General features: G+C 32.0%; 1 protein-coding gene across 2 annotated transcripts; it reads left to right on the forward strand.

Annotated features, from left to right (window-relative positions):
- The first annotated feature begins 2,225 nt into the window (after positions 1 to 2,225).
- On the forward strand, positions 2,226 to 5,037 carry LOC149530188 (WAT1-related protein At5g07050-like). 2 transcript variants are annotated; one of them, XM_089809830.1, is made up of 7 exons: positions 2,226 to 2,463; positions 2,613 to 2,675; positions 2,787 to 2,903; positions 3,475 to 3,721; positions 3,905 to 4,063; positions 4,232 to 4,383; positions 4,666 to 5,037. In XM_089809830.1, exons 1-7 carry the CDS (start codon positions 2,261 to 2,263, stop codon positions 4,898 to 4,900), a joined length of 1,176 nt encoding a protein of 391 aa, XP_089665956.1. In that variant the 5' UTR covers positions 2,226 to 2,260; the 3' UTR covers positions 4,901 to 5,037. The 2 variants fall into 2 exon arrangements, with proteins under 2 accessions (XP_089665956.1, XP_089665957.1); XM_089809831.1 differs by lacking the exon at positions 2,787 to 2,903.
- Positions 5,038 to 19,022: the final 13,985 nt, after the last annotated feature.

Below are 19,022 nucleotides of genomic sequence, written 5' to 3' on the forward strand. Positions count from 1 at the left end.
TCTCTCTCATCATGTACTCTCTCTCTCTCTCTCCCCATCCCCTACTCTCAATCTCTCTCTCCCACCTTGTACTGCCTAAGGCTTTTTTTTGCCTTGGAGATCCAACCCAAAAGTTTGGAGTTTATAAACAAGTCTAAGACGTGTTTTGCTGCAAACATACAAAAAATGATTGATTTTTCTTGTGTGCTCTCCTTCAAGATTTCTCGTGGTTGGGCATCAATAAGATCAAGTTACATGACATTGTAGGTCTCTGTGTTAGCTATATAACCATATAATTTATTTTTAATTTGAACTATTTCAAGTCTTTCATCTATAATTTTTTTTTAATGTATGTCCATTTTTTGTCAAAAACCACCATGTACTAATTGGGCTGTAGATTTTAGCTCGTTCATCGAATTTTGCAACAACTTAGTTTTTAAGAAACTATACTCCATTCTAAACACTTTGAAAAAAAAAAGTTTTGATTTTAGTTTAGTTTTCAATTATTTCTAGGGGGAGCACACAGATATTTCACGTTTTTGGAATGTGTCTAATTAAAAAAATCATTAAAAAAAATACACATTATAAAATTACCCAAAAAATCTGGGATAAATTGCATAGTGTTAAGTAACTTTTGACCAGAGCGATTAAAGAATTTTTAAAAAAAAGTTAAAATTTTTGAGGGGCCACACTTTGTATTGTGTTATATTTTTTTGGAATAAACAATACCACTTTCTATGTCCCCCTTTTTTGAGGACTTAAAATTAAACCATTTTGAAAAAAAAAAAAGTAATTTAGAAACTAGATTCAAAGGACTACGACTTTTGTTTTTGTCATATCTTAAAATTTTAAATGTAACTATCTTCAAATTCTTGTTGAAGTTCATAAATTGTTTATTTCAGGAAAAAGGTGTCCACTTATACCCCCCTTTTGGCACCACAACTTGGTGCACTTACCCCTATCTAACATCATGAAATAAGTGAAATCATTGTATGAACATACATATATCATCATCGAAATAATCATAAACACATGAAAAAACTAAGTAACTCAACACATATATCAACTGAATATGAAATACGTTTAATCTAATCTGGTAACCAAGTATTGATAATCGTAAATATAAACATAAAACATGCCTAAAATTATCCGATAACACAATCGAAAAAGTCAACTTAGGGTAGACATTACATTATCCAATCCTACAAATGCTCCCATTGTTCATACAATATATCGCACTCTCTTAAATATACATTAATTTTCTAAATCAATTTTACTATTTCCTTGAATGGATTATACCAATGGATATAAAATTAAGGCACAACTAAGAATCAAATCCCTAAGATTCTAAAGATATCAAGTGTCAATTCATGCTTACTTGTCTTCCACCATTAAGTGATTTGGTCAAGTTTGATGTGATTTATATAATGCACTTATTAGAATCAATAGTATTTATTTATGATTCACAATAACTATTGATTAACATTTCCATTAACAAATAAAACATATGAGAAACATTTCAATTGGTACATTAAAAAGAAGTATAATCTGTATGATCGCTCTAAAACACGTCCATGTTTGAAAATAATTATAATTAACTTATTTTCACAATGATACATTTAATCCTAACAAAAAAAAAAGTCAATCTAAGAGAACATGACCTTTATTTTATTCTTTAAGAAAAATCAACCTAAAAGAACATTATATTATTCCTATATCATTTATAAAACTAAACATCATTATCAATCACATTTATTATTCAATTGCCACTTTTACAATTAAGATTAATCTATCTCTTTCTGTTACTTCAAATTTAAGAAACCAAAAGCATCTGGAGGGGTATAAAGGAGGGCATTTATTCCTCTAATGTTTAGCATTTCTACAACCAAGAAAAATCAAGATCAAATGTTCACAAAATAAAGAGCTTGGATTGCCTAGCCAATGTGGAGATAACAAAATTCCGACTCGGAGCATAATCAATAGTGCAGAATCTTCTTTTTGAAATAGCATTGAGTGATTCAAGAGATATTGAATCACTCTTTCGCTTCTCGTTTGATGTTTCCATGAGTGTTGTCTTCATCAGAAGGAAAAGAGAGCATTATTCTTGGGTTGACATGGCCTTGGCCGAGTGTAGTCTGTTGTCAAGTTCACTTGGGGAGAACAGAATCTCATTCCACGGCATATTCATCTTGATGACTCGCCTCTGTTCTTCTCCTATATTTTCTCTGTGCCACTCCATTTTCTCTGTGCCAAAGTTTTTGCAGTGCACTTGAAAGCAGCAATGGCTTTAATGGGAAGAATGTGTCGTGCTTTTGAGGTTTCCAAACCATACATTGCAATGATATCCCTCCAATTTGGGTATGCTGGTATGAACATCATTACTAAAGTTTCTCTCAATGGTGGAATGAGTCACTATGTTTTGGTGGTCTACAGACATGCTGTTGCTACTCTTGTCATTGCTCCTTTTGCTTTTTCCCTTGAAAGGTATCTTCTTCACCACTGCTCTAAGAAAATAAGATATCTACTTAAATGAAGCGAGATTTCTATAATCTATTGTTCTAATTTTGAGATCACATTACATTATTATCCATTATCATATGAAATTCATTTACTTCATATCAATCACATTGCAGGAAAGGTCGACCCAATATTACGTTCTCTTTGTTTTGCCAAATTTTCGTCCTTGGTTTGTTGGGGTATGTCTCTTGTTCTCATGGGCTTTTTAAGCTCATGTCCTCATTCTTAATCTATTTAATTTGTAGAAGATTTCTACGTTTATGATAGTTTGCACTTGTAAATATGAACAGGCCTGTTATTGATCAAAACTTCTATTATGCTGGACTGAAATTGACCACCCCTACGTTTTCATGTGCAATGAGTAACACTGTTCCTGCCATGACCTTCATATTGGCTGCTATATTTAGGTAACAAATGTATAGTCCGTTTGGTTCCAGGAATAGGAATACGTATTTTGGAATAGAAGATGGGGCTACGTATTCCTGTTCGCTATTTGGTTCAGCCAATATTTGATGGGAATTCGCGGACCCCAAAATTTATGTTTTCTAAAATAAATAAAAAATGGAATAGGAATACGTATTCCAATAACAACTATTTTGGTGGAATTGCAAAACCCCATTTTTGGGTCAAAAATGGAATATGTATTCCATTTTTACTTCGTATTCCAATTCCGTTTTGATGCATCCAAACGAGGAATTCAAAAATTTTAGAATTTACATATGCCTATTTCGCTTGTATTCCGCTCGCCAAACGGGCCATAAGAATTAATAATGATGGGTTCGGTTTAAATAGTATATATTGATTGTTATTTAATATTCTTTTCAGTTGGTTCTTTTGAGATTGTAGTTAAATTAGCTAGGAGTCATAATGATTTCATATAGGTCACCTAAATAAGTTGAACCTTAGAATATGTTGTTTAAGCTGAAACATGACGAAATGGTATGATAATCTTGCTAAAATTAGATCTTTCTTTGATAGAATGGAAAAATTGCACATTAAGACAGTGAGAGGCCAAGCGAAAATGGTGGGAACAATAATAAGCGTGGGAGGAGCAATGCTGATGACATTATACAAAGGCCCCATCGTGCACATGCTATGGTCTCCTCAACATGGGCATGATCATGGTCATCACAAGTCTCATGTTATCAGTGATAAGGACTGGACACTTGGGTCTCTTCTCTTGCTTGCTGCAAGCCTTGCTTGGGCTGGCTTCTTCGTGCTACAAGTAATTATCAAAAATCACTCGTGTTTATTTAGTAGGACTCACTTATGAATGTGATTTAATGAAAATGAAAATTTAAGATATAATGGTTAACTCAAACCAATTGACATATATGCTTGCTACTACCAACTCGATCACAATCCGTGAGATTTTATTTCATATTATTGTTGAATTTTCACTGTGCAGGCAAGTGTTCTCAAGAGGCATTCAGCTCAACTCTCACTCACCACGTTGATCTGTTTTATGGGAACGTTGCAGTCAACAGCACTCACTTTTGCTGTTGAAAGATCAACTTCAGTATGGACAATTGGATGGAACATCGATCTTCTCGCTGCAGTTTATGCTGTATGTTTACAACTTATTTCTTATCAATAAATATACTTTATGATTTGTTTAGGTGACTTATCTGAAATCATACTTATAATCATACAATAGAAATCATTTTCTGACTATCTGAATAAATGGAGACTTGGTAAACCAGATTTATCTCCTAAATATTGAATTTATTGGCAGGGAGTTGTGACATCGGGGATTGCAATCTACGTGCAAGGACTGTGTATGAAGTTGAAAGGGCCTGTGTTTGCCACGGCATTCAGTCCTCTCATGATGATAGTCGTTGCATTTATGGGATCTATCATTCTATCTGAGGACATCTTTTTAGGAAGGTCAATTTCTTTCTCTTTTCTTTTACATTAAAAATGCTTAAGAATGGTAATATACTTATGGGAAGTATTGATATTTCGGATTATACTCTATAATCCAGCACGAGGATAAGGGAGAGTTCAAGGATATTAAAAGTCATAGAATACAATTTGAAACATTGTTGTTGAAAAATTGATACACAACCATTCTCAGTAAACACATTATGATGAGTTGCAAAAACTTGCTATCTTTAATGCCTGAGAATGTGAAAAGAACAATTTTGCTCATGTGTTTTTATGGTACAGTGTGCTGGGAGGAGTGGTGATCGTAGTGGGTCTATATGCAGTGTTGTGGGGCAAACTCAAAGACCAAAAGTCATCCACCCAAACGAATGAAAGCTTGCTAGAGCTTCCAATTTCACATGCCATGACTAGATCATTTCATGATGACTATGCATTGGAAGCGGATCATGCCCCTACCCCTAGTAAACTTATTGGGCCTTCGATTGTGGAAGATGCTATTGTGGGTAGAGAAAAATAGAACAACTTTTAATGTGGCCAAGGCCACTAAGGGACCACTTCTCTTGCATTTTTGTCTCCATATGTCCTATTTTAAACCTACTCTGCACAATTTATAAAAAAATATACAAAAAGACATGTCATGCTAAATTGTTCTTACCCACATATCTTCCACTTATAGTCTTACACACATGTCTTTTATCCTTATGCTTTACATGAATTATTTGGGTTATTAAAGATAATTGAATTGCATTTGATAAATGTATTGAAATAAATATAATGGTTAAGCCTACTGAGTTCCAGAATTGAAATGATGTTCATGTTGTTTTAAATCTCTTTGTCATGGAATAAAGTTGTGTCCTAGTTCGGTAAGTATCTTAACGTTTGAATTCTTATAGAAAGGCTTCTGAATTGATTCCAAGTCCTATGAGGGACTGGGCTTATATGCATTAAAAAGAAGCAACCCCATCATTTTCTCTGTCAATATACAAAAATAGTAGCTTTGAACAGTGGATGAACATTGATCATTTATCATAGTAGGGAGGAAAAAGTATTATGAGAATTTTTTTGTTGGTGTGTAAGATATCCATTAGACCATAAATCCAAGGAAGGGCTTTGATTAGGTTTGTAGTTGCAAAATGCCTTGGAAACATGGATTGCAATGATTCTGGAATATGAAGAAAATTGGATTTGTTAGGATGCTATCAAAATATTTGAATTAATAAAGCACTTTGGAACATGTTCTGATATTATAAACTTTTCTTGAGTTATGCATGCATGCAACGATGTAGGTTTCATGAATTTTTGGGTTGTACCTACTTTGTTGACGTTGATAACCCTTAATGTCTTACAAAGTTACAATTGATTATTTATATCTACATGTACAACTAACTTTCCCATTTTGGCTATCTCAAGGACACCCTTAAGATTATCATCAACGTGGATTTGTAGATTTATTTTATTTTTGCCTGCATATTACATATGAATATAGGCTCAGGAGTTTTTGCACTAATGCTCCTTTTTAATCTAATTAAAAAAGATGTAACTTGATATTATCTAAAACATTCATGTAGAAGTGGGTAGGTGTTGTGAGCAAATGATAAGGAGATTGATGAAAGTTAAAGGAATTAAAAACTTTTTTTTTTGTTGTAGTTGGATTCAATTTATAAAATGTTATGTTTCTTTGGAAGGAGATAGATGACGTTCATAGACATTATAAATTTATATAATTTTTTTGATTAATGGTCAAAATAGGCTTTCAAGGAACCCCAAAACCCTTAACAATCTCTTTAAAGATAGATTTTCAAAAATTTCACCAGATACAATAGTTACCCAAAGAGTAGATAAACAGACAAGGCACAACAAAACACAAAACATCAAACACAAAAAGAACATCTATCACACAATGACTAAACATTTGAAAAACCAAGAAAGATTGGCAAAACAGGTGTAGGAAGAACTAGCTAGACTAGATGCATGAGGAGAGTCTCAATCTCCTTCAAATTCTTAAGCCTCTGTAGTGATTCAATGATATCAAATTGCTCCTTGGACTTCTCCTTTCTTTCAAACTTAGTCTTCTTCCTCATACTAGCACGGGTTTTGTTACCAAGGCCAATGTTATCACCTGTAGAAGTATCCTCTTCCTTATCAACATTGATAATTTCTTTCTCCTTCTGGCTTTCAAGAAAATCATGCATACCCGTCAGGTTAGTTCTAGTGGCTCTAAGCCCTTCATGACTGTAAAGAAGGATGTTCCTTAGCAGAGCTCTGTTCTTTTCCAATCTTTCATTCATCTAATGCATGCAGATCTCCATAATAGCATTGAAGTCACTTACAACAATGTTATCAAATGCCTTACTATTATTTCCCTTTTGTGTGTCTTCAACCTTCTTGCTATGTTCTTGTAGGCCATCATTGAGCTTCTTGATCTCCTTGAACATCCATTTGTCAAACTTAAAATAAGAATACCTTATTTTAACAATCTGGAGGATATCCATTAGGCTTTACTGATTGACATTCAACACTTCATTATCCCTATTGGTAGTACTAGTGTCATTATTCCCTTTTCCCACTGTAACATCATTTTGAACAAAATTAGGCTCTTCCTTCCCATAATTGAGATGGTTTGAGAGATCCTTCACATTTAAAGGGTTAAGGCCCTCACCACCATTGCATTGAATCAAATTCTAGTTATAATTCTTGATAATCATTTTGCCACCGATTTCCTCAATATCCATGCTTTCAAAAATTCCATTAAGAACAGTCACCACCATCTCATCTTGATTAGTTTATGTGTAGGTATTATCATCCTAATTTATGGCTTCATTATTATCTCTTATAGCCTCTCCTTCTTCCATGGCCTCGTTCTCCTCCATAACTTCCTCTGCTTCCTCCTCTTCCTCATTTTCCTCTTCTTCATCATTCTCCCCTTAATCAAATTCTTTCTTCTCTTTAGAACTTTCTAACTCATCACTATCACATCTTTTTTCATTCTCTAGACTTTCATCAATTTCATACTCCTTTGATTGTTATTTTTATATCTTTACATTTTTTACTCCAAAGACAATTCATTTGATGATTCATCCATCTCAAGTTTGTTATTTTCACCCTTCTCCACATCTTTTTTCTTGCCTTGATCATGTTTAGACTTCTTTTGGAGAGTTTCCAATTTATTTTTCGTGATCTTTTAGACCCATGATCTTCCCCACCTTGTTCTTACCACAATATTTTGAGATTAACTTCATCAAACGCTCTTGAAGAATAGGGTTCGAAGGGTCGCCACAATGCTTTTTCAAACTATTAACTAGAGAGCTATGCAAGAAATATGGGCAAAAAAATCTTGTCATGTATAAAATGATTTTAAAACACAAAGTGAAAATTTTTAACCCTAGTGAATCTACCATCTAAGTTAATATACTCCATGATGGCTTTCAACACATTCCTCCATTTCTTCTTGATCTAGGTAATTTCAAAAAACTGGCAATTTTCTTTACCAATCTTGCTCTTTCTTTAGTGCATTTTAGAAGAAGTTTAACCAAAAGTTGGTAAGTTCTTTTGATGCTATAGTGAAAATTTATTAAGTGCTTTTGGGTTTTTAGATGTGCTCCTTAGATTAGTTATTAGACTAGTGAAGAATCTTCAAGTGTGTATTTTGTTTAGTGAGAATAGGTTTTGAAGGGGTTTGAAGCCTTTTACAACATCATTATAATGAGATAAAAATTAAAACTCAACAAAAAAATACACTGGGTTAAAAAATAAAAATGATAAGTTTCAATTCAAATAGAGAAAAATCCAACATTAAACTAGAGACCAACAAACAAATGTAGAGGAAAAACCAACACAAGGCAAAACTTGCTAAAGCTTTTGAAGCTCTACAACTTCCAACTCTAGATGATCAATGTTTATTGCAACACTCTTCCATCATCTATGTCTTTGTTGGTCTTGAGTTTTTTCCTCCTTGTACTTGCATGAGTCCTTTTACCTAGTCCATAAACCTCTTGAAGGATATTTTCCTTCCTACCTTTTGCCTTAATTATAGGCTTTCCCTTATTGATTTTCTTAAGCTTCTCAACAAGGATTTTCAGGTGCTTTGCAAAGGCTTTGAGAAATTTATAGCTTTGTTCTACAATTTTCTTTAGGGTGGACTATGCTCATCATTATTTTCCCCTCCTTCCAAAATCCAGTTCTCAAGGTGGTAGCCATGTTCATGTCCCTTGGATTATTCATTATTTACCATGCAAGCCAATGGGATACGACGAAGTCTTTTGAATTTTCTTTTAGTCTTAAGTCTCTCGAGACCTTCATTTTGAAGAAAAATTCTATACTACGACAATGGAATCATTCCTTTCGCAGGGTTGCGGGCAGTTAAGGAGCAACTACCAGTTAAGTTGCAATGATGCAAAAACACTCACCTAAACCGTCAGTACAGCTTCGCAGGTCAAAAGGATAACTTTCATTTTCAGTGTCTGATGTCACGATCTCTAACTCCAGTAGTTTACGATGGCAGTCATCACATGGTCGCGGGTGGTTAAGCCTAACCCATGGTCAGGGTCATGATGTAGTTATATTGATGTATTGTTGTTGAAAATTTGATACACAACCATTCTCAGAAACACATTATGATGAGTTACAAAAACTTGCTATCTTTAATGCTTAATAATGTGAAAAGAACAATTTTGCTCATGTGTTTTTATGGTATAGTGTGTTGGGAGGAGTGGTGATCATAGTGGGTCTGTATACAATGTTATGGGGAAAACTCAAAGACTAGAAGTCATCCACCCAAACAAATGGAAGCTTGCAAGAGCCCCCAATCTCACAGTGTAAAGATGCCATGACTAGATCATTTCATGATAACTATGATGACTATGCATTGGAAGCGGGTCATGCCCCATCCCCTAGTAAACTTATTGGGCCTTAGATTGTGGAAGATGCTATTGTGGGTAGAGAAAAATAGAACAACTCTTAATGTGGCCAAGGCCACTGAGGGACCACTTCTCTTGCATTTTTGTCTTCATATGTCCTATTTTAAACCTACTCTACACAATTTATAAAAAATTATACAAAAAGACATGTCATGCTATATTGTTCTTACCCACATGTCTTTCACTTATAGGTTTACACACGTCTTTTATCCTTATGCTTTACATGAATTATTTGGGTTATTAAAGATAATTGAATTGCATTTGATAAATGTATTGAAATAAATATAATGGTTAAGTGCATTAAGTTCTAGAATTGAAATGATGTTCATGTTGTTTTAAAAATCTCTTTGTCATGGAATAAAGTTGTGTGTCCTGGTTCGGTAAGTATCTTAACATTTGAATTCTTATAGAAAGCCCTGTGAATTGATTCCAAGTCCTATGAGGGGCTAGACTTATATACATTAAAAAGAAGCAACCCTATCATTTTCTTTATCAATATACAAAAATAGTAGCTTTGAACAGTGGATGGACATCGATCATTTATCATAGTAGCGAGGAAAAAGTATTATGAGAACTATTTTGTTGGTGTACAGTGGGTGAACCCACAATACTGGGTACCACTTTTGTGGCATGAAGGAAATAGTGAAATGATGGAAAATTTCCATATTCAATTTTACATATGTTCGCATGAACCTATTAAGGATGTTCGTGCAAACATAAAAGAATTGTATGTTCGCGAGAACATATTTGGTTTAAATAAGGTATGTTCACATGAACATCCCTAATTAATATGTTTACACGAACATATGTTTACGGTGATTTTGAGATTAAAATCTTGTTTTTCCCTTTTTCCTATTATTTTATGGCGAGGTGAATATGATATAGACGTTGGAGCCAACATATTAGATTGGTAAGAGAGTTGCATCAATTTGTGTCATTCTCCTCCAAATTTTGGTCATTGCACTATTTTGGGTATGTTTATACGTTATTATTTAAAAAATTTTAATGTTTTCAAAGCATATTTTCAGGTTAATTTAATATTTTTATTGTTTATTTATGTTAGTTAATTCTATTAATTTATCGTTTATAATTTTTTTGTATATGTTAGTTATATATGAGTGTTATTGGAAAATACATTAGAAATTATTTTAAAACATTAGTGTAGAATATTAGAAAAATATTAATTTAGCATTATGAAACAAATTTAGAAAAAAATTAGTGTTAAATTAGATAAATATTAGAAAAACAATAGTCTAGAATATTAGAAAAACATTAGAAAATAATTTTAAAATGGTAATTTGGAATATCAAAAAAATATTAGTATAACATTAGGAAACAAATTTAGAAAAATATTACAATATATTAGAAAAAAATATAAAATATTAAAAAAACAATAGTGTAGAATATTAGAAAAACATTAGAAAATATTTTTAAAATTAGTATAACATTAGGAAAAAAAAATTCAAAAATATTACTTTTATTAGAAAAGCATTAGAAAAAACATTACATTTATATTAGAAAAGCATTAGAAATTATTAAAAAACATTAGTGTAGAATATTAGAAAAATATTAATTTAGCATTAGGAAACAAATTTAGAAAAAAATTAGTGCTAAATTAGATAAATATTAGAAAAACAATAGTCTAGAATATTAGAAAAACATTAGAAAATATCAAAAAAACACTAATCTAGAATCTTAGAAAAATATTAGTATAACATTAGGAAACAAATTTAGAAAAAAAAGTAGTTTTATTAGAAAAACATTAGAAAAAACATTACATTTATATTAGAAAAACGTTAGAAAGTATTTTTAAAAACATTAGTCTAGAAAATATTTGAAAATATTATAATATATTTGAAAACCATTACAAAATATTAAAAAAAAAATAGTGTAGAATATTAGAAAAATAGTATAAATATTAAAAAACATTAATCTAGAATATTAGGAAAATATTACTATATAACATTAGGAAACAAAGGCTACAAAGGCTTGAGAATTTGGAGAAGGAGATTGAGACTCTCCTCATGCATCTGGTCTAGCTAGTTCTTCCTACTCCTGTTTTGCCAATCTTTCTTGGTTTTTCATTTATTTAGTCATTGTGTGACAGATGTTCTTTGTCTATCTGATGTTTTGTGTTTTGGTGTGCCTTGTATGTTTATCTACTCTTTGGGTAACTATTGTATCTGGTGAAATTTTTGAAAATCTATCTTTAAAGAGATTGTTAAGGGTTTTGGGGTTCCTTCAAAACCTTTTAGTCAAAAAAAATATATAAATTTATTATGTCTATGAATGTCATCTATCTCCTTCCAAAAAAAACATAACATTTTATAAATTGAATCCAACTACAGCAAAAAAAAAACTTTTTAATTCCTTTAACTTTCATCAATCTCCTTATCATTTGCTCACAATACACCCACTTCTACATGAATGTTTGAGACAGCATCAAGTTACATCTTTTTTTATTAGATTAAAAAGGAGCATTGGTGCAAAAACTTTTAAGCCTATATTCATATGTAATATGCAGGTAGAAATAAAATAAATCTATGAATCCACGTTGATGATAATCTTAAGGGTGTCCTCAAGATAGCCAAAATGGGAAATGCAAACATAAATAATCAAATTTAGTTGTAATACATTAAGGGTTATCCATGTCAACAAAGTAGGTACAACCCAAAAATGCATGAAACCTACATCGTTGCATGCATGCATTGTTGGCAATACAGAAGGAGCAATTGAGAGGGGGGGTGAATCAGTTACCACTAAAATAAATCCTAGATCCCTTAGATGTCAACAATAAATTTAGACTAAGAAAATTGATTACTGCTATTACTCAATAAACACATAGAAAATGTTGTCACTTGGTAAATGCAGAGTGTGAATTACTTCTAGCAGATCTTAAACATTAATAGTAATTAATTTGCAAGCATAAGAGAAATAGCATGACCACATGAGACACCAGGATTTAACATGGAAACCCAATTTGGGAAAAACCACCAATGTAACTAGTTACTGTTTCTCACTCTTCTGAAGTGAGCCCTATTAGGAGCCAACCTTGTTAAAGATTATAAAACACAATGTTAGGTGTGACCCTGTTAGAGGATTGAATCACCCTACTAGGAGTGGCCTTGCAAGAGGTCTTAAAATAATTCAATGAAATTGCCACTCTATTAGAGGATTTACAACTGGTCGTTAAACTAACTCTGTTAAGAGATTTTAGATCACTGCTACAATGGTTGGAGAGTAACAATGAAATGACCTAATTGTGATGCAACTAAATTGTTGAATCTAGATCTTTTTTCTGCTTAAACTTTATGACCAAATGTCTTTTGTTTTGTTGCCCTTTTCTTTGAGTGAAAGTTTAGCTTCAAATGCAAACTCAACATTTTTGGAAGCTAGAACATAATTATCAAAGTTGTCTAGCTCAAAAGCTATCAATCTTCCTACTAAGGCATCCAAAATTAATTTTTGATTTAAGTCACACCTCTTTTCTTGAATAGCAGATACTCTAATTGCATAGATAGGAAGCAATGTTTTGAGAACTTTACTTATAACAGTTTCTTCCTTGATTTCTCCTCTAGAAGCTTTGATTGCACTGACACTAGCTTTGATTCTTTCCGTATATGTGGCAACATTTTCATCTTCTCTCATTCTCATTTGATCAAATTGTCCTCTAAGGCTTTCTGCTTTAGCTCTCCTTACATTTTCATCACCACCATAGATGTCATTTAGCTTGTTCCACATATCAAAAGCAGTTTTACAGTCTTTGATCTCATCAAATTCATCATAGCTGAGAGCAGATGCAATATCAATCATCATGATGCTATGGTTCTTTTTCTCATCAAGATCTCCAACAGATAATGTAGCAATAGAAGTTTTGTATTCTTCATCAATATATTTATAGCCTAAATCACTAATGGTGGCTAGATGAAGTCTCATGAGTCCCTGCCATGCCGAAAAATTATCTCTATTTAGCTTTGGAATCTCTCTCTTATAAGATATCATGATCTTTAGCTTAGGTCCTTAAAACCTTTCCTGCAAGCACCAATCACTCTGACGCCAATTTTCGGAAATACAAAAGGAGTAACTGAGGACTAAAATAAATCCCAAATCCCTTAGATGTCAACAATAAATTTAGACTAAGAAAATTGATTACTACTATTACTCGGTAAACACACAGAAAATGTTGTCACTCGATAAATGTAGAATGTGAATTACTTTTAGTAGATCTTAAAACATTAACAGTAATTAATTTGCAAGCATAAAAGAAATAACATGAACACATGAGACACCAGGATTTAACATGGAAACTCAATTTGGGAAAAACCACCAATGTAACTAGTTACTATTTTTCACTCTTCTGAAGTGAGCCCTATTAGGAGCCAACCCTATTAAAGGTTTCAAAACACACTGTTAGGTGTGACCTTATTACAAGATTTAATCACCCTACTAGGAGTGACCTTGCAAGAGGTCTTAAAACAATTCAATGGAATTGCCACCTTGTTAGAGGATTTACAATTGGCTGTTAAACCAACTCTGTTAAGAGATTTTAGATCACTGCTACAATGGGTAGAGAGTAACAATGAAATGACCTGATTGTGATGCAACTGAATTGCTAAATCTAGATCTCTTTTCTACTTAAACTTGATCCTTCCTAATTGAATATTAATTTTCTGCTCCACAAGGATACCTGCTTATCCTTAAAGTTTGAACCCTCTCTTTTCTTTTCAATTCAATCAACACACTTGCATACACACTAGAAGTCTCAACTTGACTTTTTATTTATACCTTCCAAATTGTCAAGTTGGCCCAATTTCAAATTACAATAACTAATATTCATCATCATAGTCAGCTAGAATCAATACATAAAGTAATTAAGCTTCATATGCCAAAATAAGAAAAATCCTTTGTAAGCCGACCCTGCTCAGTAGAAACTAACTTTGGAACAATTTCTTGTGTTAACCAACAGAAGCTCGGTTAACATTGCGAACTTGCAAAAATCCTTTGGCAACCGAGTGAACTCGGTGAATACTAACTTTGTCCAACTTTCCCTTAATTAACCAAGTGAGCTTGGTTAACACTCTTTTTTGCCTCAATTCCTTCAATGCTCGAGTGAGTTCAGTAGACACTGTCATCTATTCAGAGTAAACTAGTGAACGCTTGGTAGATAAGAAAAACTATCTTCACTGACCAAGTGAGCTCGGTAAGCACTATCTACCAATTGATATGACATTTGTGTAACATCAAAGACAACACACAATTAATCAATTGTATCCAACATGCATAACTCAAGAAAAATTTATTATGTCAAAACATGTTCTAAAGTGCTTTATTAATTCAAATATTTTGATAGCATCCTAGCAAATTTGATTGTGTTCATATTCCAGAATCATTGCAATCCATGTTTCTAAGGTATTTTGCAACTACAAACCTCATCAAATCCCTTCCTTAGATTTATGGTCTAATGGATATCTTACACGGGTGATCCCACAATAGTGGGTGCCACTTTTGGACCAATTTTGACACTAAAATCAATATTTTTGAAACAAACCTCACATTCGAGAGACTATATCTCTAAAACTATGAATAATTTCAAGATGACATAAAATAGTGATTTCTAGTACTCTATTCCTACTTTGTAACCATTATTTTTAAATTTTTAAAACAAATATTTAAGTCAACATTTTCTTCTCCTCTGAAAAGTGTTACATATAAAAAATCATATTTTAAAGAGTGACTGTCCGCTTGACATGCATAATGTTTTTTCTAGAAATGATAATGAGGTAATTCTTTTGGTGTTGGATTTGTAACATTAATATCTAGAGGATGCATTTGGTTTGATTCAATTTGGTTGAATATTGCATAGTTTATGAAGTCTTGAAGTGATATCAATCGTATTTCAGACGTGCGTTCATTTTGACATAGATAACTTGAACTCAACTCATCATAAATATAATTTTTTTTTTTAATAGAAAGCTATCTCAATAGCCTATTTTCTAGATATTTTTCAAAAAAAAATTGACCTAATTTACAAATTTTCAGTGTCGAAGTCAGTTGGTGTTCAATCATTAATGAACCTATAATGAGTTAAACTCATATTTGAAAGTCTTAATAAATATAATATGTATTACAATTATAGTCCTTGGAAAGCTTGCTCCAAGCAGCACAAATTGGCATTTTTATTTTACAGTAGGAGATCATTCAATCTCAATTTTGGGGGTCAAAACAACTAATTTCAATTTTTTTCAAAAAATAATACCAAAATTTTATAAATTAATGTGTTCACACGAACATGTTTTATATGTTTGCATGAACATAAAAGTATAAATAATCTGGCAGCTGGAAATTTAATTTAATGTGTTTGCACGAACATGCAAAATAATTGGTGTGCGTGCGAACATGCCAAAAAAAAGCATGATGTCACCTGTAGTGAGGACAAAAGTTTGATAGTGAAGCCAAATGTTATAAAGTTACTGCAAATTTTTTATAAAGTTACTGTGAATTTATTAAGGCAAGAGGAAAAATTTATTTTTATGATTTTTTGATGGAAAACAAGAAAGGAAGACAAAACAAATATGCAAGGAATAGATCTCATGAAGAAAAACAAACAAATCTTCAAAAGTTTGTGACATGTTATCATCAAATTAAAAAAGGTTTGTAATTCTATATATATATATATATATAATTTATTTTTATGGTCTTGAATTTAATCATGTATCAATCTAATTTTTTATCTAATTTGATTTATTTATAAATTTGTTGTAGACAATCAACAAGGTGAAGGGAATGTTGAAGGAGGCTCAACAGAAGTAGAAGAAGTGCATATGGCCGAAGGCTCAAGAACACTTCCTATGAAATCTCAAACAATTAATGTTGAAGAAGGTTCAAGATCACTCCCTACAAAGGTTCGAATAACAGAAGTTAGAGAAGGATCAGAATCTTTCCCCACAGAATCTCAAACGAGAAGGATCAAGATCACTCCCTATAGAAATTCTAATAATAGAAGTTAGAGAAGGGTTGGGATCAAGTGCAGGAACTGGTATGGATGGACTCATAAATAGTGCTCAATTTGTAAAAAATGGAATTTCTCATAAAAATTTAGATCATTTATTAAAAATAAATGTGGATAAATTGAGAGCACTTGTAGCTACTATTCAACCCTTAATTTTGTCTAAGAAAAGGTCAATAAATAAGAAGATAAGAGGGTAAAAGCACAAACCTGTGTCACCTTTTGTGATATCTTGTATTGTTTCGGCTGTAACGGTTTCGACCGTAATAGATCCGACCGTACACACGTGGCGATTTCGCGCGCCTACGTGGTGCGTACTGTTTCAGCCGAAACCGGTTCGGCCGAAAGGGTTCTGGCCGAAACTCCGAGCCGGAATAAAACCTGCCGCAAACCTCTAGCGGCTATCATTGTTACTATTGCGGTTCCTGAATGTTTGGAGAGCGAGTTAAGGGTTTCGACCATAATTGGTTGGTGGTTTTTTCCTCCCTATTCTTTAATATTTTTTAAACGTATTTTTTGATTAATAGATGTTAATCGTACTTAAAATAGTTGTTTTTTACATATTTTGTGAGTGAAATGCTTTAAATTGTTTATTTTTTAATATGTTTAAATTATTTTAATTATTTTAGATTATTTTAGAATGGTATTTAAATTAATTTGTTAGCAAAAATGTAGTTAAACATGAGATAAAAACGTAGAAAAACATTAATTAAAAGTGTAGAAAAATATTAGGAAAAACATTAGGGTAAAATATAGAAAAACATTAGTTAGAAGTGTAGAAAAATATTAGGTTAAAATATAGAAAAACATTAGGTTAAAATATAGAAAAATATTAGGTTAAAATTTAGAAAAACATTAGGAAAAACATTAGGTTAAAATATAGAAAAATATTAGGTTATGAAGTAAACATGTAAAAAAAATTAGTAAAAAATGTAGCAAACTTTTAGGGAACATTATTCAGTTTCTAACATAACCTGATGGATTTAGAGGTGAAACAATAATATCTTATGGTGAAATTAATTTTGACATTAAATACACCTTCTAACATAACCTTATATTAACTACAATCATAACCCATACCACATTCTAACCATAACATAGGCCCTCTACTAACCGAATAAACCACACTTAAATATTGATGATGTTCATTTTAACAACTAGTTATTGTTAGGTAATAATGATTCTTACATTACCAAATGACACATAACGACCTCATGATACATTTCTAGGTATTTTTATCCATATATATGTTAAGGGGACCTAGGGACTCCTACTAGGTCATTACGTCTGTTATAGGTTGTAATAGGTATTCATATGTTTACTAGCACATAATAGGTATTGTCAGGTAATAATGAGTCTTACATTACCAAACAACACATTACTTGATCACTTATGTCAACTGCGTTTTTCAATACGTTATCCATACATGTGTGTCTTAAGGGGACATAGGAGTCGTAATAGGTCATACTATTTTTCATAGGTTCTAATAAATCTTAATATGTATTATTAGGATATAATAGGTCTTATTAGGTAATGATGATTCTTACATTACCATATGACACATAACGACCTCATGATACATTTTAAGGTATTTTTATCCATATATATGTTAAGGGGACCTAGGGACTCCTACTAGATCATTACGTCTATTATAGGTTGTAATAGGTATTCATATGTTTACTAGCACATAATAGGTATTGTCAAGTAATAATGAGTCTTACATTACCAAACAACACATTACTTGATCACTTATGTCAGTTGCATTTTTCAATACATTATCCATGCATGTGTGTCTTAAGGGGACATAGGAGTCGTAATAGGTTATACTATTTTTTATAGGTTCTAATAAATCTTAATATGTATTATTAGGATATAATAGGTCTTATTAGGTAATGATGATTCTTACATTACCAAATGACACATAACGACCTCATGATACATTTTTAGGTATTTTTATCCATATATATGTTAAGGGGACCTAGGGACTCCTACTAGGTCATTACGTCTGTTATAGGTTGTAATAGGTATTCATATGTTTACTAGCACATAATAGGTATTGTCAGGTAATAATGAGTCTTACATTACCAAACAACACATTACTTGATTACTTATGTCAACTGCATTTTTCAATACGTTATCCATACATGTGTGTCTTAAGGGGACATAGGAGTCGTAATAGGTCATACTATTTTTATAGGTTCTAATAAATCTTAATATTTATTATTAGGATATAATAGGTCTTATTAGGTAATGATTATTCTTACATTACCAAATGATACATAATGACCTCATGATACATTTTTAGGTATTTTTATCCATATATATGTTAAGGGGACCTAGGGACTCCTACTAGGTCATTACGTCTGTTATAGGTTGTAATAGGTATTCATATGTTTACTAGCACATAATAGGTATTGTCAGGTAATAATGAGTCTTACATTACCAAACAACACATTACTTGATCACTTATGTCAATTGCATTTTTCAATACGTTTTCCATACATGTGTGTCTTAAGGGGACATAGGAGTCGTAATAGGTCATACTATTTTTTATAGGTTCTAATAAATCTAATGACACATAACAACCTCATGATACATTTTTAGGTATTTTTATCCATATATATGTTAAGGGGACCTAGGGACTCCTACTAGGTCATTACGTCTGTTATAGGTTGTAATAGGTATTCATATGTTTAAACTAGCACATAATAGACTGA

This window comes from Cupressus sempervirens, chromosome 11 (assembly GCF_028749045.1).
Source record: "Cupressus sempervirens isolate cs-2001-9-10 chromosome 11, ASM2874904v1, whole genome shotgun sequence".
In the NCBI taxonomy this organism is placed as follows: domain Eukaryota; kingdom Viridiplantae; phylum Streptophyta; class Pinopsida; order Cupressales; family Cupressaceae; genus Cupressus; species Cupressus sempervirens.

Coding starts and splice junctions, on each gene's coding strand:
- LOC149530188 (XM_089809830.1), top strand. CDS start 2,261: ATGGCTTTAATGGGAAGAATGTGTCGTGCTTTTGAGGTTTCCAAACCA. Junction 2,676..2,786: donor TTCGTCCTTGGTTTGTTGGG/GTATGTCTCTTG, acceptor AAATATGAACAG/GCCTGTTATTGATCAAAACT. Junction 4,384..4,665: donor GAGGACATCTTTTTAGGAAG/GTCAATTTCTTT, acceptor TTTATGGTACAG/TGTGCTGGGAGGAGTGGTGA.